The 25,732-nt window shown below is 51.4% G+C and overlaps 3 protein-coding genes across 3 annotated transcripts; 2 read left to right on the top strand and 1 right to left on the bottom strand.

The window, feature by feature from the left end:
• Nucleotides 1-8,766: 8,766 nt before the first annotated feature.
• Nucleotides 8,767-9,699, top strand: LOC308052319 (olfactory receptor 14J1-like; the record flags this gene model as incomplete). The annotated part of the gene is made up of 1 exon (XM_080364410.1): nt 8,767-9,699. The coding sequence occupies one exon, from the start codon at nt 8,767-8,769 to the stop codon at nt 9,697-9,699; it is 933 nt and encodes a 310-aa protein (XP_080220536.1).
• Nucleotides 9,700-14,687: 4,988 nt separating this feature from the next.
• LOC308052321 (olfactory receptor 14J1-like) lies at nt 14,688-15,620 on the bottom strand (the record flags this gene model as incomplete). The annotated part of the gene is made up of 1 exon (XM_080364411.1): nt 14,688-15,620. One exon carries the CDS (start codon nt 15,618-15,620, stop codon nt 14,688-14,690), a length of 933 nt encoding a protein of 310 aa, XP_080220537.1.
• Nucleotides 15,621-20,081: 4,461 nt separating this feature from the next.
• LOC308052350 (olfactory receptor 14J1-like) lies at nt 20,082-21,468 on the top strand (the record flags this gene model as incomplete). Its single annotated transcript, XM_080364433.1, has 1 exon — nt 20,082-21,468. One exon carries the CDS (start codon nt 20,082-20,084, stop codon nt 21,021-21,023), a length of 942 nt encoding a protein of 313 aa, XP_080220559.1. The 3' UTR covers nt 21,024-21,468.
• Nucleotides 21,469-25,732: the final 4,264 nt, after the last annotated feature.

Raw genomic sequence — 25,732 nt, forward strand, 5'->3', positions numbered from 1 at the left:
AAATGCTGGGAGTGATGTGGATGTGTAAACAGCGCTGACCCACACAGCACCCTCTCCACAGAAGAAGCACCTTTCCTGCCCAATAGGGTTTGTTCCTTCCCTCCACATCTTCTCCCCTCAGTGTTGCTGGGCTCTCCCGGGCAGGCTGAGCGCTGACCCTGGCAGGCGGCAGAGTCCCTGCCCGGCACAGCCCTGGGGTGCAGGGACCCTGCTCTGCAGGACAGCCCCGGGCACCCCTGCCTGCACATTGACATTTACACCCCACAGCCACCCTGGGGAGAATGCAGCATTCACGTCTCTTCACTCTGACAGTGCAGAAGGCAACCCCTGCTCTGCAGCACATCCTCCCCTCTGATCAGAGAACCTCTGAGAGCTGTACTTACATCTCTCGCAGGCTCTGCAATGTGACAGCTTTCTGAGATCCTACCAAGATTTGCAGATTCAATGCCCTGCAGCCACAGGCTTCATATCTGAGAGGATTTCATTTCCAGTGACCTCTCAGCATCCTCCCAGCCCAGACTGCGTTTCCCTCTCTGTGCCTGGCTCCTGTGCCCTCGGTGCTGCAGGCAGAGCCCTCAGCCCTGCTGCGTGTGCAGAGGAGCTGCTCCTGGGCAGAGCTGTCTCTCTGCAGCGCTGCCGCTGCCATGAGCTCCCTGTGTCCCAGGAGCCCAGCCCAGCTCAGCAGCACAGGAGCAGCCCATGATGTCCCTTTCTCTGTCCCCTCTGGGCTCCTCCAGGTGTCCCTGGGGCTCCAATGGCACAACTTTGAAGTTGAAGCAATCAGTGATGTTGATTCTCTCTCCTCTTCAGAGACACTTCTTTCCAGCATTGTATTTTTCATGTTAAAAAATAGATCGTTATGAGAATCATATTTTCTTGACCCATCATTAGACAGGACACCAGGAAGATTACAGCAAAGTATCTAATTTCTCCAAGCTAGGGGAGTAATATCTTAAGTTGAATGACTTTAGGCATTTTGTTCTGGTTTTACACTCCTAGTTCTAGAGAGACATTCATCATTCTCTGGCCATGTCATGTCTGTGCTCTGATTCAAAGCCTTTGCACACATGGGCTCTCGGACACTTGGTGCCAGGTTTCTTGTGCAGGTCAGAGCTGGGCTGGTGCCACAGCTGGGGTGGCTCAGCCCAGATGTGAGGCCATGTCCTCAGCCAGGGACCTGACTGGGGAGCTGGAGTTGTCAGTGCTGCAGACAGAGCTGTGACACGGATGGAATGAACTGCCAGGCAGGGTGGCAGGAGTGAGTTCATCTGGTCTGCAAGGACAGCAGCCTCCAAGCACAGCAACAGCCCAGATCAGAACTCATTCTAGACCTGGAAGGCAATTCAACGGCCCAAAATGAGCTGTTACTACTGCAGGAACACTTAAAGGAGAAACAAAGACACTGTGTGGCCACTGATGAATATAAGAGGTGAGAATCCCTGTGTCCTCTAGTCCTCACTCTTCACCAGCAAGCTCTCCCAGGCCTCTGTGACTGGAGGCAGAATAAGCAGCAGTGCATGGGGATCAAGTCAGGGGTCACTGGAACTAACACAATCCTCTCCAGTCTATGGGACAGCAGGGGCAGCATCCCAGGAGCTGGGACAGCAGGACCATGTCACAGTGAGGCCACTCTGCACCATCTGTGAAAGCTCATGGAGACTGGGGGGACTCCCTGAGCACTGGCAGCTCTCACACAGTGTGTGCACTTTTCAAAATGGCCCATGGGTGAGCAGGGGAACTAAGGGCTGTGTCCCAGAGCATGGCCACTGGGACCCCATGTCTGGGTGTCAGGAAGAGAAGGTGACGGGGTTTGCCCAGGGCAGGTTGTGCCTGTCCATCCTCTTTGCTTTCTGTGAGGAAAGGACAGGGTTGTGGACGTGGGGAGAACATTGATGGTCTGTTACCTGGCAGTCAGCAAGGCATCCAGCATCATCCCCTGCAATATTCTTGTGTCCAAGGTAGGATATTATGGTCTGTGTCAGTGTGCAAGCAGATGGGTAAAAACAATCTGGATGGTTGGGCTTGGAAAGGTGCTGTAGAAAGGGAGAAACTTTCCAGTCATGAGGACAGTGCAGCACTGGAAGCTGTTTCCCAGGAGTGCGCACCCACTCTGTCCCAGAATGTGACCAAGATGTGTCTGGATAAAGCCCTGAGCAATCTGGTCTGACCCTGCTGTGAGCAGGAGGTTGGTCAAGACACCTCCTGAGGTCCCATCCAGCCTCAATGACGCTGTCCTTTCATCCCCTTCATGTTTTCAAATTAGGGAAAACTCTCAGGTTATTCCAGAGCAGAGAAGTAAATCCCATGAAGTGCAAGGCTGCTTTACAAGTCCCCCCAAACAGTCCTGACCACATCTATTCCATCTTTTTTTCTTTTGCCCGGAGCCAAGATCTTACTTTTTACTGTCCTAATGACCTTCTAGAAAGAACAGCCTGTGTTGTTAACCCTTTCAGAGCAGGTTGCTCAACAGGTGTCAGCATCCATGCACAGAGTCTGCACAGCAGCCAGACACAAATCCATCATTATAGAAGTGGAGACGAGGTACTTGACCAGCTCCTTGCACCCAGACATCAGTGTGACATGTCTGCTGAGATGCCAGGGAACACCTAAAATCTACATCAAGGTTATGTGAATCCTGGTTGGGTATCCTTGCTTGTCTCCTGACCCATGTGGTGCTTCAGGCTGTGAAGAGAATCAAAACCAGCCATTGGACTGGGGTAGTTCCATTTTACACATGTCACACAGGGCAGATGAGGGAGCTCAGAACTCCAGACTCTGCGGCACTGTTGGGGCTGCAGAGACTGGAAATGCAGGTGACAGTGTGTGTCAGTGCACACACATAAAGATTCTGGCTTCCTTTGGGCCTTTGCACTGACCTGGGATCTGTTCCTTGGCCACCTTTGTCTCAAAAAGAAACTGTTCTCCTATGCAAACTCCACATGACACCACATAAGAAATAATTAAAAGGTAGAAAAATAATGAAAGCAGCACAATTTGGGAGTAATTCCGTCCAAGAGGTGTACTCTTTAAATGATTAAAACAAAAAAGAAGTGAGAGAAAAAGCATTGTTCTAAGAAATTCTTTCAAGACACAACTACTGAGGTGTAGTAGATGCTTAGAAAAGCAAGAATGACTGTTAGGACTGAAATTAAAGAGATTTAAATCATTATCCTCATCAGTGAGAATGAGGAGTTCACTGTTACTGTTACTAATGACAGCACCACTGTTCACAAACATCCTTCAGAGCATCTCCATTTTTCCTGGGCTCCAAAGCTCATCCTGCTCAGAGTTTGACAGGATTGCTGCAAACCCCTGTGACCCAAATCTCTGCAACTGTCTCTGCTCAACAGCCTTTTACCCCAGGAAGGGGAAAACTGCCAATGCAGACACCAAGCCAGTGCCCAACCTGCCTGGAGAGCCAGGACAGTTGTGCCACACAACAGCCGCCTCTGAGGGAAGCTGGAGGTGATGGAACTGAAATGGTTTCAACCCAAATCATAGAATCATAGATTCATTTAGGCTGGAAAAGACCCTTAAGATCATGGAGTCCAACCGTAAATCAAACATTGCCAAGACCACCACCAAACCATGTCCCAAAGCACCTCATCTCCATGTCTTTTAAACACCTCCAGCAATGGAAGCTCCAATCCTGAGCTGGCAGGACACCATTGGCTGCAGTTGGACATAAGATACTGGTCATGGCTGTGAGTTCAGCCCTGGCTGGCAGAATGTCTCACACCCTCACTGAGGAGGGCAGGGGGCTGGGAGATGGGAGCACGTTTCAGTTTCCAGATCCCAGCACAGAGCCCAAACCATCCTGCCCTTGGACTCTGGATCCCATTTCCTGAGATGCAAAGCTGGTGGGGCTTCTGAGGATAATCATGTTAAAAGGCATGAAAAGTCCTTCAAATTTTTGTGTAATTTGTCTAGGGATGTCAGTTTTATATGCTTATGTTTAAATATCTGTAAAATAATACTCTGCATCTCTGGTAACCCCTCTGGCAATGACAATTAAATAGGTATTTGCACTCTAAGGCACCATACCCCATCCACAAGCACACATCTAAGTGGTTCAGATGACGGGTGGTCTGGCAAACGTCACCCTTTGTGTCCCCAGGTGATGGACACTGCTCATGTGCCTCTGCAGAGAGTGGCAGGAGCTGGATCCCCTTCTCCGGACAGACTCCTTCCAGGAGAGACACAGACACAGGGGAACTCATCGGGGCTTTACGGCATTTCACTCGGCATCAGTTTTGACATATTGGGTGCTGTCCTGTGACTGCCCTTTCTGCACAAATGATCACACAAACACAACCATTTAGTGAGACATGGTCATAAAGGGGCTGTTATGGACAATAAATGTAACCATGAACTCTGGAGAGAGCGAGGAAGTTCATAATAAGCACCAGGAAGAACCAAGAAGCTCGAGGCCTCTTCTGAAGAGCGGGAGGCCTGAGCAGCCGTGATTGGCCATTGTAGGTGTGGGAGAGGGTCAGGGCATGTCAGGGAGAAGCAATGAGATGGCTGATGGCTTCAGTGAACCCTTCCAGCCATGTCTGAGCCCAGCAATGGAAAGCAGTTGATGTCTGCAGGTGGAGGAGGAACAGGAGAGAGATTTTCCTGGGAATAGGGAAGGAAGAAAGGCCTCTCTTGGGCTAATCATGTATGGCAGTGCCATTTGCATGCTGTGGGCATGGCTGTGCCTGGGAGATGGGGAACGGCTGCTGCTGGGGTGGCTGTGCTCAGTCATGGCCCATGAGCTGACCCTGCTCTGCTCCTCTCTTACACTGCCCACACTTGCATGGTCCTCAGGAATCATCCATGAGCCTGGTGGATCCATGAACCTCCTGCAGTGATGGGTATGGATCCAAATAGAGGATTCAAGCAAGTTTTGGAGTGGGACACTGAGGTGACTGGTGACCATTGCCAGGTGTATGAAAGAAGCTGGATGAGTTGTGAGGAACTCACAGACATTTCCAACTCTACAGAAAACCAGAGCCTTGCAGTTAAAGCAACAACACTTTACGTAAACACCACCCCCAAAACAAAAAACACTCACACTGACCACAGGAAAAGCCTTGAAAAACATTGGAGAAAAATCTACCAGGTCCCAGGGGTCAGGGCTCAGCCATTCTGGTGATGAACAAGAATCAACGGCTGACATTGCACCAAAGCCACCTCCACATGGCCCTCACCACCTGGAACCAGTGTCTGCAAGTCTTTCCTTCACCAGCCTCCAGGGACAGGGACCTGCACTGGTTGTTTCCTTCACAGCTGTGTCAGTGATGGCCCTTCATGGGGTCCCAAACACCCTCAGAAACTTGGGGTTTGCTTCTGCCTTTCACTTCATTAGAGGTTTGTTCATTCTTTCAGTAGCTGCAGTTCAGGATCACGGCAGCAGAGGGCTCATGAACATCGAAAATGCTCTTAAATGCCAAGGCTCTGTGCATCATTTTCCTAAAGACTGCAAGACTGGTGTGGATGATTAGAGAGATTTCTGGAATAGCCAAACAGAGACCATTTCTAAAATAAATAGCAATAAAGCCAAATTTCTTCTATTTCATTCCCTGCTCACCCTTCCCTCCCTTGCCTGAACAGTTGGCATCAGCAGCCTCCAGTTCATATTGATGTGGAATGTCTCCTAGTAGAGACTGAATATGTCAGAAAAGTGGGTACCTAAATCACCATGTGAGTGAGGAGACAGGCCAGGACACCTCAAGAGGAGTCACACTCCTCTGGACCAAGAGGTGGGTGTCCCTGGCAATCTCAGGTGCCACAGCACAGCGATACTTGTGTTCAGGAGCTGGTCAAGTGACCCATCTCCTGTTCTGTAACGGTGTCTGAGTTTGCTCAGGTCACCCCTGACTGGAGCCCCATCCACTGCTGGGTGTTCTCCAGACTCCTGCCTTCAGGAAGCAAGTCCCAGGAGACCTTGCTGGTGAAGATGGAGGCAAAGAAGCCATGAACAACCTCAATCTCATCTGATTCTACTCTTATGAAGTTCAGCAGCAGGCCGACGTTCACCCTGTCTATTCTCTTACTGAAAGTGAAGCTCTGTCAGATCATCTTGCTGCCCTTCCCGTGCAGGTATCAAGTGCAGGGCAGCTTTGTCATCATCCCCACATCCATGGACAAGTCTTTTAAATTCCTTCTTTTTTAGCTTCCCCTGCTCCCACCTCCTGTGTGCTGCCTTTGTGCCCTGCAGCTCCATCAGTGCAGATGAGCAGCCTCATGAGATAAATGCTTCTGTTCATGGGTACTTGGAGAGATCATTCTTGTGCTTGGAGCAGCCTGTCCTGTAAGGATTATCAGATTTCCTGAGCTCTTTCACCCTTCACACCTAGTTCTATGTCACCACTTTGCCCACCATCCCCCAGTATGTCAGAGTCTTCTCCTCTGGATTCCACCAGCCTGTGCTCTGCTGCTGGCCTTCCTCCCTCCCCTCTGGTGCCTGGGACCCCACTGTGTCCTGGTCACAACAGCCAAGGTGGACACTGATGTTCACATCCCTCACCAGGGTTTCCTTGTTTCCCAGTTCCAGATCTAGGTGAACATCAACCATCTTGGCCCATCAGGCAGCCATGTTAAGCAGTTGGCCCAAAATCCTCTGGACTGTTGGCAGCTGCAGCTTTTCCAGGCGAGTGAGTGTGAGGGCAATTACAATTCCCTATAGGTACGTACTCATTGACTGGTGACTTCTTCAGGTTACTGACAGATCTTTTCCATTTCTTCTCCATGATCAAGTAGTTTGCAACAGCCAACACACTGTTAGGCTGTACTGGGCTTACATGGCAAAGTTTTGGAACTGGGGATAGGTGTTGATGTGCTACAGTTGTCACCTCTCTGAGAAGACAACAGGAGTTTGACTGATGTCAGACAGAGCCGATTTCAGCTGCTCCAAGATGGACCCACTCCTTGCCCAATCTGAGCCACTCAGTGATGCTGGCAGCAACTCTGGGATATTGTATTTGAGAAAGGGTAAAAAACACTGCACAACAGCAGGTGAGAGAGAGTAGAGAGGAAATGTGAGAGAAAAGCACTGCAGACACCAAGGTCTGAAATACATGGACTCAGCACCAAACCCACCAGAGGGGTCATTAAAGCGCCTTGGGCTGCTCCTGTGCTGCTGAGCTGGGCTGGGCTCCTGGGACACAGGGAGCTCATGGCAGCGGCAGCGCTGCAGAGAGACAGGTCTGCCCAGGAGCAGCTCCTCTGCACACGCAGCAGGGCTGAGGGCTCTGCCTGCAGCACCGAGGGCACAGGAGCCAGGCACAGAGAGGGGAAAGGCAATGTGGGATGGTTTGTTGCTGAGGGCTCATTGAGAGACAAATCTTCACAGTTCTAACATGTTAAGTCTCTGGCTGTAGGACAATGCAGCTGCATTTCCTGGGGGGATCTAAAGATGATACATCCCACAATTTACAGGATCTGTCAGGTCTCTCTCACAGTATTTCTCATGTAGAGGACAAGAACATAGTCCAGACCAGCACTTCCCTGCTGCACTCTCAGAGGGACAGGGCATGATGGCAGCTTCTGCTGAGGGTGACTGCAGGGGGAGCACCCAGGGGTGCCCAGGGCTGTCCTGTAGAGCAGGGTCCCTGCACCCCAGGGCTGTGCCGGGCAGGGACTCTGCCGCCTGCCAGGGTCAGCGCTCAGTCTGCCCGGGAGATCCCATGGCAGCAGCTGTGGGGGGAAGGAGCGACCCCCGGCAGGGCAGGCAGGGAGCTTGTGGGGTTGAAGGGGGCTGTGTGGGTCAGGGCTGCTCAGAGCTCCAGATGCCCCCACAGACATGGCACAGGGTCCTTCTGAACAACGACATCAATACAGGAACAGCTGTAAGGGAAGGAGTCTGTGCTTTCAGTTTTCCACTCTTGGTTGTCTGGGTGTGCAGTGGAGATGGGGATTTATTTCTCTCTTTGGAGAAGACACTGAGACCCCAGTTCTCGTTAGGACGTGTCTGAGCTGCTCCTGAGCCCCTGCACACACAGAGCTGCCCCTGGGCAGTGCCAGGAGGTGTGAGCAGGACAGAGCTGAGCACACAGCGGGTGGGACGGGGTCTGTGGCACTGACAGGGAGCAGACCAGGGACACAGACACAGCTGCAGGCAGCACAGACATGGGCAGGGAGAGGGAGATGGACCAGAAATGCTGGGGAGGGGATTCAGGCCCCCCTGCCATCCCCTGCAGTGCAGACACATTTCCCAGTGCAACCCCTGGTCTCCTCTCCTCCCCAGCAGACCCTCTGCCCCAAAGCCATGGGGTCCAGGTCACGAGTCTCCACCTCAGCAGCTGGACCTCCAGGTGAAGGGTTCCTGAAACGTGGTACACAAAAAAGGTGCTAAAAGTACTTGCTCTACAGTGTCATTATGTGAGTTGTAACAGCACAGCTGGGTAAGGAGAAGGTTCCACAGCATGCCCATCTGCCTTTCTGTCCTTGCTTTTTTTTCTGGTAGCACTACAGTGTTCTTCCCTGTTTCTCCATTTGTCCCTGGTGCTCTTGCTCTCTGGGGTTGGGGTGCGAGTGTCGGTCACTTCTTGTTCTGATATCAACTCAAGGGGTCTTGCCCCAGAGGTGTGTCCATGGAAACCTGATGCCCAAGCTGTATTTTAAGCTGTGATGAACAGTTTTTCTCACTTGGTAGAAAGAGAGAATGAGCTGAAACATCCCTCCATCAGGGAGGGTGTTTTCCATGAGAAACAGCCTGTTTCCCCTAACTTGTCACTGTTCTTTCCTCCTTGCATAGGTCCTCATGCCCACAGGCAGCAAATGTCCAACAGCAGCTCCATCACCCAGTTCCTCCTCCTGCTGTTCACAGACACACGGGAGCTGCAGCTCTTGCACTTCTGGCTCTTCCTGGGCATCTACCTGGCTGCCCTCTTGGGCAACGGCCTCATCATCACCACCATAGCCTGGGACCAGCACCTGCACACCCCTATGTACTTCTTCCTGCTCAACCTCGCTCTCCTCGACCTGGGTGCCATCTCCACCATTGTCCCCAAGTCCATGCACAACTCTCTGTGGGATACCAGGGTCATTTCCTATGCAGGGTGTGCTTCACAACTCTTTCTGTTTGGCTTTTTAGCTTCAGCAGAATATTTTCTTCTCACCATCATGTCCTACGACCCCTACGTTGCCATCTGCAAACTCCTGCACTACGGGACCCTCCTGGGCAGCAGAGCTTGTGTCCACATGGCAGCAGCTGCCTGGGCCACTGGGTTTCTCTATTCTCTGCTGCACACGGCCAATACATTTTCACTGCCCCTGTGCAAGGGCAATGCCCTGGGCCAGTTCTTCTGTGAAATCCCCCACATCCTCAAGCTCTCCTGCTCACACTCCTACCTCAGGGAACTTGGGCTTCTTGTGGTTTTTATATTAGTAGTATTTGGGTGTTTTGTGTTCATTTTGTTGTCCTATGTGCAGATCTTGAGGGCCGTGCTGATGATCCCCTCTGAGCAGGGTCGGCACAAAGCCTTTTCCACCTGCCTCCCTCACCTGGCTGTGCTCTCCCTGTTCCTCAGCACTGCCACATTTGCTGACCTGAAACCCGCATCCATTTCCTCCCCATCCCTGGACCTCGTGGTGTCTGTTCTGTACTCAGTGGTGCCTCCAGCAGTGAACCCCCTCATCTACAGCATGAGGAACCAGGAGCTCAAGGATGCCCTGTGCAAACTCATATCCCTCTGTTTTCTGAAGCAATAAACTGCTTATCTGCTTCTACTTAGCAGTTTTAATGCAACTAGTTACAGGTCCAGCTCGTCATTTGTATTTTCTGTTGTTGATGGTGGTTTTTTATTGTAATAATTTTGTCATCCTCTTTCTAAATCGATGTCTGCTTTTCTTTTATAACCACTGGCTGTGTAAATGAGGAGCCATGATCTGTGTGTATTTTAACAAAGTAAAGGGTCCTTTAGTGACTTGTTTTTCACTATATCCTTCCTGTAAGGCCTTTTGGAGCTGCAAGGACAGTTTCTGTGTATATGGGTGGGAATAAAAGAGTTCATCCTGGCAGCCCTGCCAGGGAGCACCAGTGCTTGGTTTTCCAGAGCTGTTCTGGTTCCACTCCCACACTCTCCTTCTCATCCCTGGTGTTGGTGCAAGGCCTGAATGCTCTGGCAGCTTGGTCACCGTCCTGCTGTGTGTCAGTGCTGTGAGAGCAGGCAGGGACAGGCAATGGGCACTGCTGTGACAGAGCTGGCCTCACAACAGCCTTTCCAGATAAAAACGTGATCTCCTATAGGCAGGGACTGAAGGTTTAAGTCTTCTTACAAAGATTCTCTCAAGAACATGTCCAAGAAAGTGACCCACAGATGAAACCCCAGAGTACAGCTGAACAGTGTGTGTGTGCAGGGCTGGCACACAGCAGTGTCCTCTCACAGCCAGGCTCCTGCCAGAGACCTGCAGGACCAGCAGAGCAGGGGCTGGGCTGTGCCCAGGTTTACTGGACACCCTGGGAAAGCTGCACCAAGGGCATCAGCATGGACTGGCCCCTCACAACCACCATTTCCAGCCCTGGCCTCAAACACCACTCAGAGCTCTTTGTCCCTCCACAGACAGACACTAAAAGAGTAGTCCAGCAGACCATGTTTGCATTGTAGTGATGAGATATAAGCATGCACATCGTGTATGTGAGGTGACATGAACCTGAGTGAGCGCAAACACCATCAGTTATTCCTTGGGGCTTGTGGGGCAGACAGTTTATTAAGGTCACACCATTTTGGGACTAATATCCCATAGGAAGCTACCAGAATGCAGCACTGGGATATGCTTCCTTGAACCAATGTCTATTGCTAATGATGAGGGATATCATAATGAGTGCAGAACATGGTAACACACCACGGGGTTGAGGTGCCTCCCAGCCTTTGGGAAGAGGAAGAGAAGGCCAGAGAGACACCGTGACTCCTGCCTCTATGTGTAAAAGGGAAACTGTCTGTCCCTGAATATCTAAATGTGTTTTAAGATTCCATGAGGCCAGCTCAGATGTGGACATCTGACTGTGTGTGACTCCAGGGACAAACCCCAGTGGCACAGTGAGATTCATCTCAGCTCCCTTGGACAGGCTCATTGCAAGTGTCCTTATTTGCTCCACCACCTTTACCATCTCCATCACATGCTGTTCTACACAGTCCTACACCTGCCCCTCTTTCCCTGTGGGAAATTCTGGATCGTGGTCTCAGAAGTGGCAGAGTGATCAGAGAGGTTCAGAGATCCCTCAGAAAGGCAGACGTCAAACCCATCTTCAGGAATGGCAGGAAGGAGAACTGGAAGAATGACAGGATGCTCAGCCTACGTTTGTCCCTGGGAGGGTGACAGGTTACATTATTCTTCAGGCATCTCCAGGCAGCAGAAGGACAAGGAAGGAATTGCTGAACCCAAATGGGCAGGGGAAAGAAAGGCATGTTGAGTACATGGAGTTTTGCAAGGCCCCAGACATGGTCTCCTGTGGTGCCTTAGAGCAGATTGGTGAGATCTGGGATGCAGATGTGGATGTTGTGATGGGTGGGGAGTTGGCAGCATGACCAAACCCAAACACCATCAGTGGTACAAAGTCCTGTGTTCAGCCAGTTTCTAGTGGCATCCCTCAGTGATGAGTACTGGGGCCAACACTGTTGAACGGCTTCATTCTGCCTCTTCATTATGTCATGGAGCACATTTTCAGCTCCTTTGTGGATGATGCAAAGCTGGGCAGAGGCCTAGAACAACCTCACCTGGTGGAACCTGCCTTGAGCAGGAGAGGGAGACAAGATGATGTTCAGGGCTCTCTTCAAACCTGAGTTGTTCTATGGTTCAGTTATTCTATGGGGAGGATCAGTGGAACATGAGGAAAAGGTTCTTCCCCCAGAGGTGCTGGACATTGAACAGGCTCCCAGGGAGGTGTCACAGCCCCAACCTGACAGTGGTCAAGAAGAGACTGGACAACGTCCTCAGACACACGGGGTGACCTGTGGGGTGTCCTGTGCAGGGACAGGAGTTGGATTCCATGATCCTTGTGGGTCCTTCCAACTCAGGACATTCTATGATTCTATGAAATACTAGGTCAAAAGTCCATGTTTTCATTGTGCAGATGAGATGTAAACACACACATAATGTGCATGTCCAGTGTGTGCATGTGGTGAGATGAACCCAAGGGAGCACAAATGCCATCAGCTGTTCCTTGGGGTGCCATAAAGGTCAGTGGGACAGAGATGGTGTTCAGGGGTCTCTTCCAACCTGTGTTATTGTAGGATTCCATGAACCTTTTCCTTGGAGATATAAAATGTCCCAGAGTAAATACAGCAGCTCCTCTGAGGAACGTTTCTCCACTCAAACCCTTGATAGGAAATCTATCAGATACATTTGATGAAAGCAGCTCAGTTTGATCTGCTCACACACTGGACCACAAGGAGGGTGATGGTGGGTACGATGTCATGTGGTCACTTGTGTCTCAGGAACTCATAGTCCAGTAGGAGCCAATGGATGTGGAGGGCACTGTGAGGTCACTTCTGCCTCTGCAGGGGATTGGCCAACAGCAGGAACACGGCTGGCAAAGGACTGTGAGGTCACACACACAGACGAGCAATGGGGCCCAATCAGCATGGCTTGATGAAAGGCAGGTCCTGCTTGACCAGCCTGATCTCCTTCTGTGACAAGGTGACCACTGAGCAGATGAGGGAAAGTCTGTCGTGGGCAGTGAATCTGCCACACGGGCTGTGGGTGTTGTGTCCTTAGACTGCAGTGAAGCCTTTGACACCGTGTCCCACAGCATCTCCTGGAGAAGCGGCAGCTCGTGGCCTGGATGGTGTATGTGCGATGGGTAAAGAACTGGCTGGAAGGCATTTTAGAGCCATTTGTCCCCTTCCTGTTCACATGGGCATCTCATGAATGCATCACTGCCCTCTGTCACAGTGTAGACAGGCACAAGACCTTCTCCACCTGGATCTCTCACCCCACCAATGCCACTGGTTTCTTCAGCACCCTCATCCTTGACTGTGGGATGCCCAGAACAGCCCTGCCAAGACAGTGTGACAAAGCCTTTTTTCTACACCTTCCCCACATCCCTGCTCAATCCCCTCATGTACAGCTCAAGGATCAGAAAGGTTGGGTACAAGTGGGGCATTGAGAAAAATGGTCAGGAAGACTTTGAGGTGCACAGAGAGCCCATCACCATATTGTCAAACTGCTCTCTCTGAACAGGTCCAGAGGACCTGGACAGCATTTGCTGTGTCCCAGAAACTCGCCTGGAAGGTTGGGATATGGAGAAGAGGTTTGGTCTGGGAAGGGACAGACAGGGGCTGGTGGAACTGGCTGGTGTGACCGTGAGATGTCTCCCAAACACCTCAGAAAAGTCCTGGCTCTCAGGGAGGCTGCATGGTCCTCTGAGAAAGAAAATAGCAAACATGACTTATCATGGAATCATAGAATAATTGGGGCTGGAAGAGACCCTTAAGATCATCGAGTCCAACCATAAGCTAAATCTGGCACTAAACCATGTCCCTAAGAGCCCCATCTATCTGTGTTTTAAATACCTTCAGTGATGGTGACTCCACAACCTCACTGGGCAGTCTGCTCCATTGCTTCAAAACCCTTTCCCTGAAGAATTTATTCCTCATATCCAATCTAAACCTCCCCGTGTGCAACTTGAGGCCATTTCCTCTTGTCCTATCACTTGCTACTTGGTAGAAGAGGCCAACACCCACCATGATAAAACCTCCTTTCAGGCAGCTGTAGACAGCTATAAGGCCTCCCCTCAGCCTCCTGTTCTCAAGGCTAAACAGCCAACTCATGTACCTGTTCTGCATGCTCACATCCCATCTGCACAATGCGAGCATGGACTGATGACCTACTCATTCAGTGTAATTCCATGGAGGGACAAAGACCTCTGAGCTGGGGTGAGAGGCCAGTGCTGGAAATGGTGGTTGTGAGGGGCCAGTCCATGGTGACTGACCTGGGGCTCCTTCCACAGGGTGTCCAGTGCACAGGGGCACAGCCCAGCCCTGCTCTGCTGGTCCTGCAGGTCTCTGGCAGGAGCCTGGCTGTGAGAGGACACTGCTGTGTGCCAGCCCTGCACACACACACTGTTCAGCTGCACACTGATGTTTCATCTGTGGGCACTTCTGTAGGAATAAGCTTGAGAGAAACTTTGCAAGAAGATATAAACCATCATGCTCTGCCCAAAGAAGATCACTTTTCCTTGTGCAAGTACAGTTACTGAGGCCAACTCTGTCACAACAGTGCCCATTGCGTGTCCCTGCCTGCGCCCACAGCACTGACACACAGCAGGACGGTGACCAAGCTGCCAGAGCACTCAGGCCTTGCACCAACACCAGGGATGAGAAGGAGAGTGTGGAGTGGAACCAGAACAGCTCTGGAAGAACAAGCGCTGCTGCTCCCTGGCAGGGCTGCCATGACAGAGCTGTTTTCCCCTCCACCCACTCACAGGAACTGTCCCTGCAGCTCCAAAAAGCCCTTGCAGGAAGGATATAGTGAAAAACAAGTCACTAAAGAGCCCTTTATTCTGTTTAGAGAGAAGGAGAGCACTGCTGCTCATTTAAGCATCCAACAGTTAGAAAAGAAAAGCCAGCAGTGAATTAGAAAGGGGTTGACAACATTATCACAATAAGAAAATAACCAACAACACCAGAAAATCCAGTTGACAGGCTGGGCTTGTAATGAGCTACATTAAAACTCCTGTATAGAAGAAGATGGCCAGTTTATTGCTTCAGAAACCAGAGGGATATGAGTTTGCACAGGGCATCCTTGAGCTCCTGGTTCCTCATGCTGTAGATGAGGGGGTTCACTGCTGGAGGAACCACCGAGTACAGAACAGACACCATCAGGTCCAGGGATGGGGAAAACATGGAGGGGGACTTCAGGTAGGCAGACATGCCAGTGCTGACAAACAGGGAGACCACAGCCAGGTGAGGGAGGCAGGTGGAAAAGGCTTTGTGCCGTCCCTGCTCAGAGGGGATCCTCAGCACGGCCCTCAAGATCTGCACATAGGACACCATAATAAACACAAAAAACACAAATGCTACTAATACACCAGCCACAAGCAACCTAAGTTCCCTGAGGTAGGAGTGTGAGCAGGAGAGCTTGAGGATCTGGGGGATTTCACAGAAGAACTGGCCCAGGGCATTGCCCTTGCACAGGGGCAGTGAAAATGTATTGGCCGTGTGCAGCAGAGCATTGAGAAACCCAGTGGCCCAGGCAGCTGCTGCCATGTGGACACAAGCTCTGCTGCCCAGGAGGGTCCCGTAGTGCAGGGGTTTGCAGATGGCAACGTAGCGGTCGTAGGACATGACGGTGAGAAGATAAAATTCTGCTGAAGCTAAAAAGACAAACAGAAAGAGTTGTGTAGCACACCCTGCATAGAAAATGACCCTGGTATCCCACAGAGAGTTGGCCATGGATTTGGGGACAATGGTGGAGATGCAGCCCAGGTCGAGGAGGGCGAGGTTGAGCAGGAAGAAGTACATGGGGGTGTGCAGGTGCTGGTCCCAGGCTATGGTGGTGATGATGAGGCCGTTGCCCAGGAGGGCAGCCAGGTAGATGCCCAGGAAGAGCCAGAAGTGCAAGAGCTGCAGCTCCCGTGTGTCTGTGAATGGCAGGAGGAGGAACTGGGTGATGGAGCTGCTGTTGGGCATTTGCTGCCTGTGGGCATCAGGACCTGTGCAAGGAGAAAAAGGCAGTGATGGTTTAGATGAGACTTCTCTGCGAGACACCCAAGCCATTTCCCATAGACCCTCACACAAAGAGACACTTTTCTTTTTCCAGGAGAACGTCCTGGCTGGAGCCCTCGTCAGTGCTTGATGAGTGTGCAATGAAGAGCAGGGTCTCTGCCCAGGGTCTCCTGTGGAGTCAGCCTCATCCTGTGTGATCGGGTGGGCAGGGGCCAGTCCTGGGGTTCAGCTTTGTCAGCTGGAACTGCTCCTGGTGCAGAAGGGACTCTCAGCATCTGTACCCCCAGGCCTGAGAAACTGTGTTTGAGAGGTTTGGTGTTTCTACATCTCCTTGTAGATCTTCAACAGCCTCCAGGGACAGGGACCTGCTCTGCTTGTTTCCTTCTACAGCTGTGTCAGTGATGACCCTTCATGGGGTCCAAACACCCTCAGAAACTTGGGGTTTGCTTCTGCCTTTCACTTCATTAGAGGTTTGTTCATTCTCTCAGTAGCTGCAGTTCATGATCATGGCAGCAGAGGGCTCACTAACATCAAAAATGCTCCTACAAGCAAAGCCTCTGTGCATTATTTTCCTAAAGGCTTCAAGTCTGGTGTGGATGATTAGGGGGATTTCAGGAATAGCAAAACAGAGACATTTCCACAATAAATAGCAATAAAGCCAAATTTCTTCACTTCCCTTCCCTGCTTGACCTTCCCTCCCTTTCCAGAACAGGTGGCATCAGCAGCCTCCAGTTCATATTGGTGTGGAATGTCTCGTAGGAAAGACTGAATATGTCACAAATCTGGGTACCTAAATCACCATGTGAGTGAGGAGACAGGCCAGGACACCTCAAGAGGAGTCACACTCCTCTAGACCAAGAGGTGGGTGTTCCTGGCAATCTCAGGTGCCACAGCACAGCGATACTTGTGTTCAGGGAGCTGGTCAAGTGACCCATCTCCTGTTCTGTAACGGTGTCTGAGTTTGCTCAGGTCACCCCTGACTTGAGCCCCATCCACTGCTGGGTGTTCTCCAGAGTCCTGCCTTCAGGAACCAAGTCCCAGGAGACCTTGCTGGTGAAGATGGAGGCAAAGAAGCCATGAAGAATCTCAGTCCCGTCTGATTCTACTCTTAAGAATTTCAGCAGCAGTCCCACATTCACCCTGTCTGTTCTTTTACTGCAAGGAAGCAATGTCAGCTCATCTTGCTGGCCTCCGTCCAGGGCAGCTTTGTCATCATCCCCACATTCATGGACAAGTCTTTTAAATTCCTTCTTTTTTAGCTTCCCCTGCTCCCACCTCCTGTGTGCTGCCTTTGTGCCCTGCAGCTCCATCAGTGCAGAGGAGCAGCCTCACGAGATAAATGCTTCTGTTCATGGGTACTTGGAAAGATCATTCTTGTGCTTGGAGCAGCCTGTCCTTTAAGGATTATCAGATTTCCTGAGCTCCTTCACCCTTCAGATCTACTTCCATGTCTTCATTTTGCCCACCATCTGCCAGTATGTCAAAGTCTTCTCCTCTGGATCCCACCAGCCTGTGCTCTGCTGCTGGCCTTCCTCCATGCCCTCTGGTGCCTGGGATCCCACTGTGTCCTGATCACAACAACCAAGGTGGACACTGGTGTTCACATCCCTCACCAGCTCTTCCTTGTTTTCCAGTTCCAGATCCAGGTGAGCATCACCCTTGTTGGCCCATCAGGCAGATACGTTAAGCAGTTGGCCCAAGATCCTTTGGGCTGTTGGCAGCTGCAGCTTTGCCTGGTCAGTGAATGTCAGGGCAGTTACAGTTCCCCATAGGAACCTGCTCATTGACTGGTGACTTCCGAGGGTTACTGACAGAAGATCTTTGCCATTTCTTCACCATGATCAATTATTTTGTAACACCGAAAATGTTGTCACCCTGTACTGGGCTTACATGGCAAAGTCTTGGAACTGGGGGTGAGTGTGGCTGTGCTACAGTTGTCACCTCTCTGAGAAGACAATAGTAGTTTGACCATTGTCAGACAGAGACGATTTCAGCTGATCCAAGATGGACCCACTCCTTGCCCAATCTGAGCCACTCAGTGATGCTGGCAGCACCTCTGGGATATTGTATTTGAGAAAGGGTAAAAAACGCTGCACAACAGCAGGTGGGAGAGAGGAGGGAGGAGATGTGAGAGAAAAGCTCTGCAGACACCAAGGTCATATCCCACAGGACCCAAGCAGGTCCCTCAGCAGGCCAAATCCTGCTCTCCTGAAATCCTGCTCTTGGCCTTGTTCTCATCTCCCAGGAGCCTCAGCTCCACTTTCCCATCCCTGACTGTTCCATCCTGACCAACTCTTTCTGGTTTGTAAGTGTGAAGTCCCATAGGGCACCTCACCCCACTGACTCTTCAGTCACCCGTGTCAGGAAGATGTTGCCAATGAGCTCCAAAACCCGCCTTGTCCCCAGCCAGGAACCTGGGAGGGGTGGGACCATAGTCCTGCCCTTGGCCTTGCACAGCCCCACATGACACTGTCCCAGGAAGAGCCCTGGGCAATGTGGGAGGGACAGGATCTGACTCCTCAGGGTTGGGGGTCAGGGCTTAGTCCTTCGGTTAATGAAACACATCCAGATTTACTGAGCATCAGAGAGACCTTTACTTCGCTTTTCCTGACCTGTCATCACTGCCCCCAGTTTTCTGCTCTAACCAAACTCTGGGGTCAGTTCTTCAGTTGTGTCCCTCAGTGGGACCCGTGTGATTACAGGAAACTTTGGAGTTTGCATCTGAGTCTCGACTTCTTGAGAAGTTTCTTCATGTTCTCCTCACAGTCTGAGGTCCATGGACTCAGCACCAAACCCACCAGAGGGGTCATTAAAGTGCCTTGGGCTGCTCCTACGCTGCTGAGCTGCGCTGGGCTCCTGGGACACAGGGAGCTCATGGCAGCGGCAGCGCTGCAGAGAGACAGCTCTGCCCAGGAGCAGCTCCTCTGCACACGCAGCAGGGCTGAGGGCTCTGCCTGCAGCACCGAGGCCACAGGAGCCAGGCACAGAGAGATTAAAGGTGGTCAGAACTGGAGGGTGACTGAGAGCTCACTGGAGGAGAAACCTTTGCAGCCCTTGCCATGGTAAGTCTCTGGTGCAGGGCAGTGCAGCTGTAGCTCCTGGAGGCATCTCCTGAAACTGGCACAGGCACAACTTGTGGGATCTGTAAGGACGGGGCTCTTGTCAGGCCATGTTGAACAGCTGTGAAGCCGGGGGAGCACCCAGGGGTGCCCAGGGCTATCCTGCAGAGCAGGGTCCCAGCACCCCAGGGCTGTGCCGGGCAGGGACTCTGCCGCCTGCCAGGGTCAGCGCTCAGCCTGCCCGGGAGATCCCATGGCAGCAGCTGTGGGGGGAAGGAGCGACCCCCGGTAGGGCAGGCAGGGAGCTTGTGGGGCTGAAGGGGGCTGTGTGGGTCAGGGCTGCTCAGAGCTCCAGATGCCCCCACAGACATGGCACAGGGTCCTTCAGAACAAGGACATCAATACAGGAACAGCTGCCAGGGAAGGAGTCTGTGCTTTCAGTTTTCCACTCTTGCTCGTCTGGATGTGCAGTGGGAGATGGGGATTTATTTCTCTCTTTGGAGCAGACACTGAGACCCCAGTTGTCGTTAGGACGTGTCTGAGCTGCTCCTGAGCCCCTGCACACACAGAGCTGCCCCTGGGCAGTGCCAGGAGGTGTGAGCAGGACAGAGCTGAGCACACAGCGGGTGGGACGGGGTCTGTGACACTGACAGGGAGCAGACCAGGGACAGACACACAGCTGCAGGCAACACAGACATGGGCAGGGAGAGGGAGATGGACCAGAAATGCTGGGGAGGGGATTCAGGAACCCCTGCAATCCCCTGCAGTTCAGACACATTTCCCAGTGCAACCCCTGGTCTCCTCTCCTCCCCAGCAGACCCTCTGCCCCAAAGCCATGGGGTCCAGGTCATCAGTCTCCACCTCAGCAGCTGGACCTCCAGGTGAAGGGTTCCTGAAACGTGGTACACAAAAAAGGTGCTAAAAGTACTTGCTCTACAGTGTCATTATGTGAGTGGCAGCAGCACAAACGGGTCAGGAGAAGGTTCCACAGCATGCCCGTCTGCCTTTCTGTCCTTGCTTTATTTTCTGGTAGCACTGCAGTGTCCTTCCCTGTTTCTCCACCTGTCGCTGGTGCTCTTTCTGCCTGGGGTTGGGATGGGAGTGGGAGTCAGTTTTTGTTCTGACACCGACTCAGGGAGTCTTGTCCCAGAGGTGTGTTCATGGTATCTAGATGCCCAAGCTGCATTTTAAGCTGTGATGAACTGGTTTTTTCACTTAGTAGAAAGAGAGAATGAGCGGATACATCCCATCATCAGGAAGGGGGTTTTCCATGAGAAACAACATGTCTACTTTCCTCAGAGAAGTCTCCGCTGACTTGTCACTGTCTTTTCCTCCTTACACAGGTCCTCATGCCCACAGGCAGCCAATGTCCAACAGCAGCTCCATCACCCAGTTCCTCCTCCTGCCCTTCACAGACACACGGGAGCTGCAGCTCTTGCACTTCTGGCTCTTCCTGGGCATCTACCTGGCTGCCCTCCTGGGCAACGGCCTCATCATCACCACCATAGCCTGGGACCAGCACCTGCACACCCCCATGTACTTCTTCCTGCTCAACCTCGCCCTCCTTGACCTGGGCTCCATCTCCACCATTGTCCCCAAGTCCATGCACAACTCTCTGTGGGATACCAGGTTCACTTCCTACAGAGGATGTGCTACACAACTCTTTCTGTTTGTCTTTTTAGTTTCAGCAGAGTTTTACATTCTCACCATCATGTCGTACGACCGCTACATTGCCATCTGCAAACCCCTGCACTACGGGACCCTCCTGGGCAGCAGAGCTTGTGTCCACATGGCAGCAGCTGCCTGGGCCACTGGGTTTCTCAATGCTCTGCTGCACACGGCCAATACATTTTCACTGCCCCTGTGCAAGGGCAATGCCCTGGGCCAGTTCTTCTGTGAAATCCCCCACATCCTCAAGCTCTCCTGCTCACACTCCTACCTCAGGGAACTTGGGCTTATCATGTTTAGTGCTTTTTTTTGGGGGGGAAGTTTTGTGTTCATTGTGGTGTCCTATGTGCAGATCTTGAGGGCCGTGCTGAGGATCCCCTCTGAGCAGGGTCGGCACAAAGCCTTTTCCACCTGCCTCCCTCACCTGGCCGTGGTCTCCCTGTTCATCAGCACTGCAATGTTTGCCAACCTGAAACCCTCATCAATCTCCTCCCCATCCCTGGATCTGGTGGTCTCTGTTCTGTACTCGGTGATGCCTCCAGCAGTGAACCCCCTCATCTACAGCATGAGGAACAGGGAACTCAAGGAGTCTATAAGGAAAGTGATGACTGTTCGCTTTTCAAAAGCTGTAATGAAGTGACCTCCTGCTTTTGCATGTCACTTGTAATATAACACATTACTAGTTCAACCTGAATTCCGTAGCTTTTGTGTTTGTTTTATTTTTTTTTTGTTTTCTTTTTTTGTTTTGTTTGGTTTTGTTTTTTCTCTTCGGTATTTGCTTTTCTTGCTTGTATTAATGCTATCCACAAGCAAACTTATTTGTCTTCTTATGGCTGTGTCCATATGTACCTGTCTGGTGTGTCTTATGGTCTTTGTGTACATAAGGAGCTGTACTCTCCGTGTGTATAAAGTGAAATAAAGGACTCTGCACTGACTTGTTTGCCCAGCATCCTCTCTCTGGGATCTCTGGGGCTGCAGGAGCCATGTCTGTGTGCTGAGGGGGAGTGAGCAGGAGCCACCCTGAGCTGGGTCTTCCTCCCACCCTGACCAGCAGGAGCCTGCAGACTCACCCCATGGCCCTGGGCACCACAGCCCACTTGCTCTGCAGAGCAGCACCGCCAGGTCGCAGCTGTATGGAGCGTGGGAAGGGGAACAGGAACAGCTGGCCAGGTCAGCATAGCTCAGCTCTGTTGGGAAAGGGCTCTGTGGGGAAAGGTTTAACAAGACCAAGTTCTGGGTCCTGCACGTGGGTCACAACAACTCCATGAACACTACAGACTCAGAGAAGAGTGTCTGAAAAGCTGCCTGGTGGAAAGGGATCTGTGGGTATTGACTGACAGTACCTGAACAGGATCCAGCGTGTTCCCAGGTGGCCAAAATGACCCACAGCATCCTGGCTTGTATCAGGAATAGTGTGGCCAGCAGGACTAGAGAAGTGATTGTGCCACTGTACTCAGCACTGGTGAGGCTGCACCTTGAATTCTGTGTTCAGTTTGGGGGCCCTCATCATAAGAAGAACATTGAAATAATAGAGAGAGTGCAGAGGAGGCAACAAAGCTGCTGAGTGTCCAGAGCACAAGTGTGTCGAGCAGCGGTTGAGGGAGCTGGGGCTGTTCAGCCTGGGGAACAGGAGATTGAGGGGAGACCTTCTCACTGTCCACAACTGCCTGACAGAAGGGTGTTGGTCTCTTCTCCCAAGTAGCAGGTGATAGGACAGGAGGAAATGGCCCCAAATTGCACCAGGGAAGGTTTAGATTGGATATTAGGAAAAAAATATTTCCTGGAAGGGGTTGTCAGGCATTGGAACAGGCTGCCCATGGCAATGGGGAAGTCACCACCCCTGGAGGGGTTTAAACGTGTTTAGACGAGTTTCTTTGGTACATGGTTTAGTGTGAGAGCTGGGCTGTGGTTGGACTCAATGATCCCAAGGCTCTCTTCCTATCAGAGTATTCTATAATTCTATGATTCTGCCTCAGATGAGAGTCCACAAAGCCAACTCAGTTATGGACACCTGGCACAACTCTGACATTTGTGTGTGTGACTCTGGGAACAAACCCCAAAGATCCAGGGCAGGGGAAAGACAGGCATGTTGTGTGTATGAAATTGTGCCAGGCCTTGGACATGGTCTCTTGTGGTGTCCTTCTAGATGGATTGATGCTGTTTGGGCTGAAGAAGTGGATGCTTGGTGGGAAGTTCACTGAAACATCAAGCCCAAATATCATCTGCGATGCAGTGTCCTCTGTGCAGTTAGTGTGTCATCCCCTAGTGACCAGCATTTGGGCCAAAACTGCTGAAGGTCTTTATTCTCCCTTCTGTGCTGTGATGGAGATGATGCAAAGCTGAGCGAAGACCTTGAAGAACCTCACCTGGTCACCCTGCTTTTGGAAGGAGAGTGAAGCAAGAAGATGTTCGGGGCTCTCTTCAAACCTGACTGACTCTATGATTCAATGAATCTTTCCCCTGGACACGTTTTTGAATATACAATATTTGCAGAAAGTTAAAAAAAAAAAAATAGGCAGAAGAGGAGATAGAAATGATATCAACATAAAAACAACAACAGTCACTGCAAAGAAAGTTTATCCACTCAGACATTTAGAGGGAAATACATTTGTTTAAATTGATAAAACAAGCATACAATTATCTGGTCGGGCTGCGGGCTATGGGGAGGGGGATGAATGGGTTCAGTATTATGAGGTCAGTTGTGTCTCAGACACTCATAGTCCAGGCGGAATCCTGTGGCTGTGAAGGGACAGTGGGGTCAGTTCTGTGTCTGGAGGTGACAGCCCAGCAGCAGGGACATGGCTGGGAAAGAACCTCTGCCCAAGGGCACACAGGTCTTACCCAGGAAGAGAGACGGGTTGTCATGTCCATCCCACCTGAGAACATGACGGGACATGGGCAGGGACATGGTCGTGTCTGTCAGAGAAGCTGAAAGGCCAGCAGCACTCATGGGATTTAGGAGATCATGGCGAGTTGACTTCTCTCTGGTCAGGTAAAAGACCACGAGAAGCCTAACGGGTTGGGTTCCCTGCATGAAGGGCAGTTTCTGAGGTGGTCGAGCTTTTCTTGATAGTGGGAAGAAGCAGGAAAGAGAAAAAAGAAGTCTACTTGGACGGTGAGGAATGGATATGAGGAGGAAGAAATGTCACTGGAAGGGCAGTGCTGTGGGGCAAGAGGTGACCCAGAGGGAGCTGGATCAGCCCATGGTTTGTGTTCCAAAGAGCAGCCAGTGAGGGTGCAGACACAGCAGTGAAGGTGCAGAGATGCTGGGTGAGAGCAGGTGGGAAAGAGAGATGGGTGTCTGCAGCCTGCAGGGAAAGAGGCTGGAGGACATGGTTTCTTCTTTCTGCTTCAGAAAGCAAACCAAGGGGTTTCTCACTATCAGAACTGAAGAAAATACTCAAAGGAGACCTCATGGTGGCCACAGCTTCCTCACAAGAAGACAAGGAAAAGAAGGCACTGATCTCTTTTCTGTGGTAACTAGTGAAGGAGCCCAAGGTAATGGCAGGAAGGTGTGTCAGGGGAGGTTTAGGTTGGACATGAGGAAAAGGTTCTTCCCCCAGGGGTGCTGGACACTGAACAGGCTCCCCAGGGAGGTGTCACGGCCCCATCCTAACAGTGTTCAAGAAGAGACTGGACAACGTCCTCAGACACACGGGGTGACCTGTGGGGTGTTCTGTGCAGGGACAGGACTTGGACTCCATGATCCTTGTGGGTCCTTCCAACTCAGGAGATGCCATAATTCTATGAAATACTAGGTCAAAAGTCCCTGTTGTCATTGTCCAGATGAGATGTAAACACACACATCATGTGCATGTCCATTGTGTACATGTGGTGAGATGAACCCAAGGGAGCACAAATGCCATCAGCTATTCCTTGGGGTGCCATAAAGGTCAGTGGGACAGAGATGGTGTTCAGGGGTCTCTTCCAACCTGCGTTACTGTAGGATTCCATGAATCTTTTCCTTGGAGATCTAAAATGCCCCAGAGTAAATACAGCAGCTCCTCTGAGGAACGTTTCTCCACTCAAACCTTGATAGGAAATCTATCAGATATATTTGATGAAAGCAGCTCAGTTTGATCTGCTCACACACTGGACCACAAGGAGAGTGATGGTGGGTACCATGTCGTGTGGTCAATTGTGTCTCAGGAACTCATAGTCCAGTAGGAACCAATGGCTGTGGAGAGAACTGTGAGGTCACTTCTGCCTCTGCAGGGGATTGGCCAACAGCAGGAACATGGCTGGGAAAGGACTGTGAGGTCACACACACAGACGAGCAATGGGGCCCAATCAGCATAGCTTGATGAAAGGCAGGTCCTGCTTGACCAGCCTGATCTCCTTCTGTGACAAGGTGACCGCTGAGCAGATGAGGGAAAGTCTGTCGTGGGCAGTGAATGCGCCACACGGGCTGTGGGTGTTGTGTCCTTAGACTGCAGTGAAGCCTTTGACACCGTGTCCCACAGCATCTCCTGGAGAAGCTGCAGCTCGTGGCCTGAATGGTGTACCTGCGATGGGTAAAGAACTGGCTGGAAGGCATTTTAGAGCCATTTGTCCCCTTCCTGTTCACATGGGCATCCCATGAATGCATCACTGCTCTCTGTCCCAGTGTAGACAGGCACAAGGCCTTCTCCTCCTGGACCTCTCACCTATGCCACTGGTTTCTCCAGCAGCCTCATCCTGGACTGTGGGATGCCCAGAACAGCCCTCTCAAGACAGTTTGACAAAGCCTTTTTTCTACTCCATCCCCACATACCTGTTCAATCCCCTCATGTACAGCTTAAGGACCAGAAAGGTTGGGTATAAGTGGGGCATTGAGAAAAATGGTCAGGAAGACTTTGAGGTGCACATAGAGCCCATCACCATGTTGACAAGCTGCTCTCTCTGAACAGGCCCAGAAGATCAGCACAGCATTTGCTGTGTCCCAGAAACTCGCCTGGAAGGTTGGGATATGGAGAAGAGGTTTGGTCTGGGAAGGGACAGACAGGGGCTGGTGGAACTGGCTGGTGTGACCGTGAGACGTCTCCCAAACACCTCAGAAAAGTCCTGGCTCTCAGGGAGGCTGCATGGTCCTCTGAGAAAGAAAACAGCAAACATGACGTATCATGGAATCATAGAATAATTGTGGTGGAAGAGACCCTTAAGATCATCGAGTCCAACAATAACCCAAATCTGGCACTAAACCATGTCCCTAAGAGCCCCATCTATCTGTGTTTTAAACACCTTCAGTGATGGGGACTCCACAACCTCACTGGGCAGTCTGCTCCATTGCTTCAAAACCCTTTCCCTGAAGCATTTATTCCTCATACCCAATCTAAACCTCCCCATGTGCAACTTGAGGCCATTTCCTCT

Source organism: Nesoenas mayeri (genome assembly GCF_963082525.1).
Source record: "Nesoenas mayeri genome assembly, contig: SCAFFOLD_40, whole genome shotgun sequence".
Lineage (NCBI taxonomy): Eukaryota > Metazoa > Chordata > Aves > Columbiformes > Columbidae > Nesoenas > Nesoenas mayeri.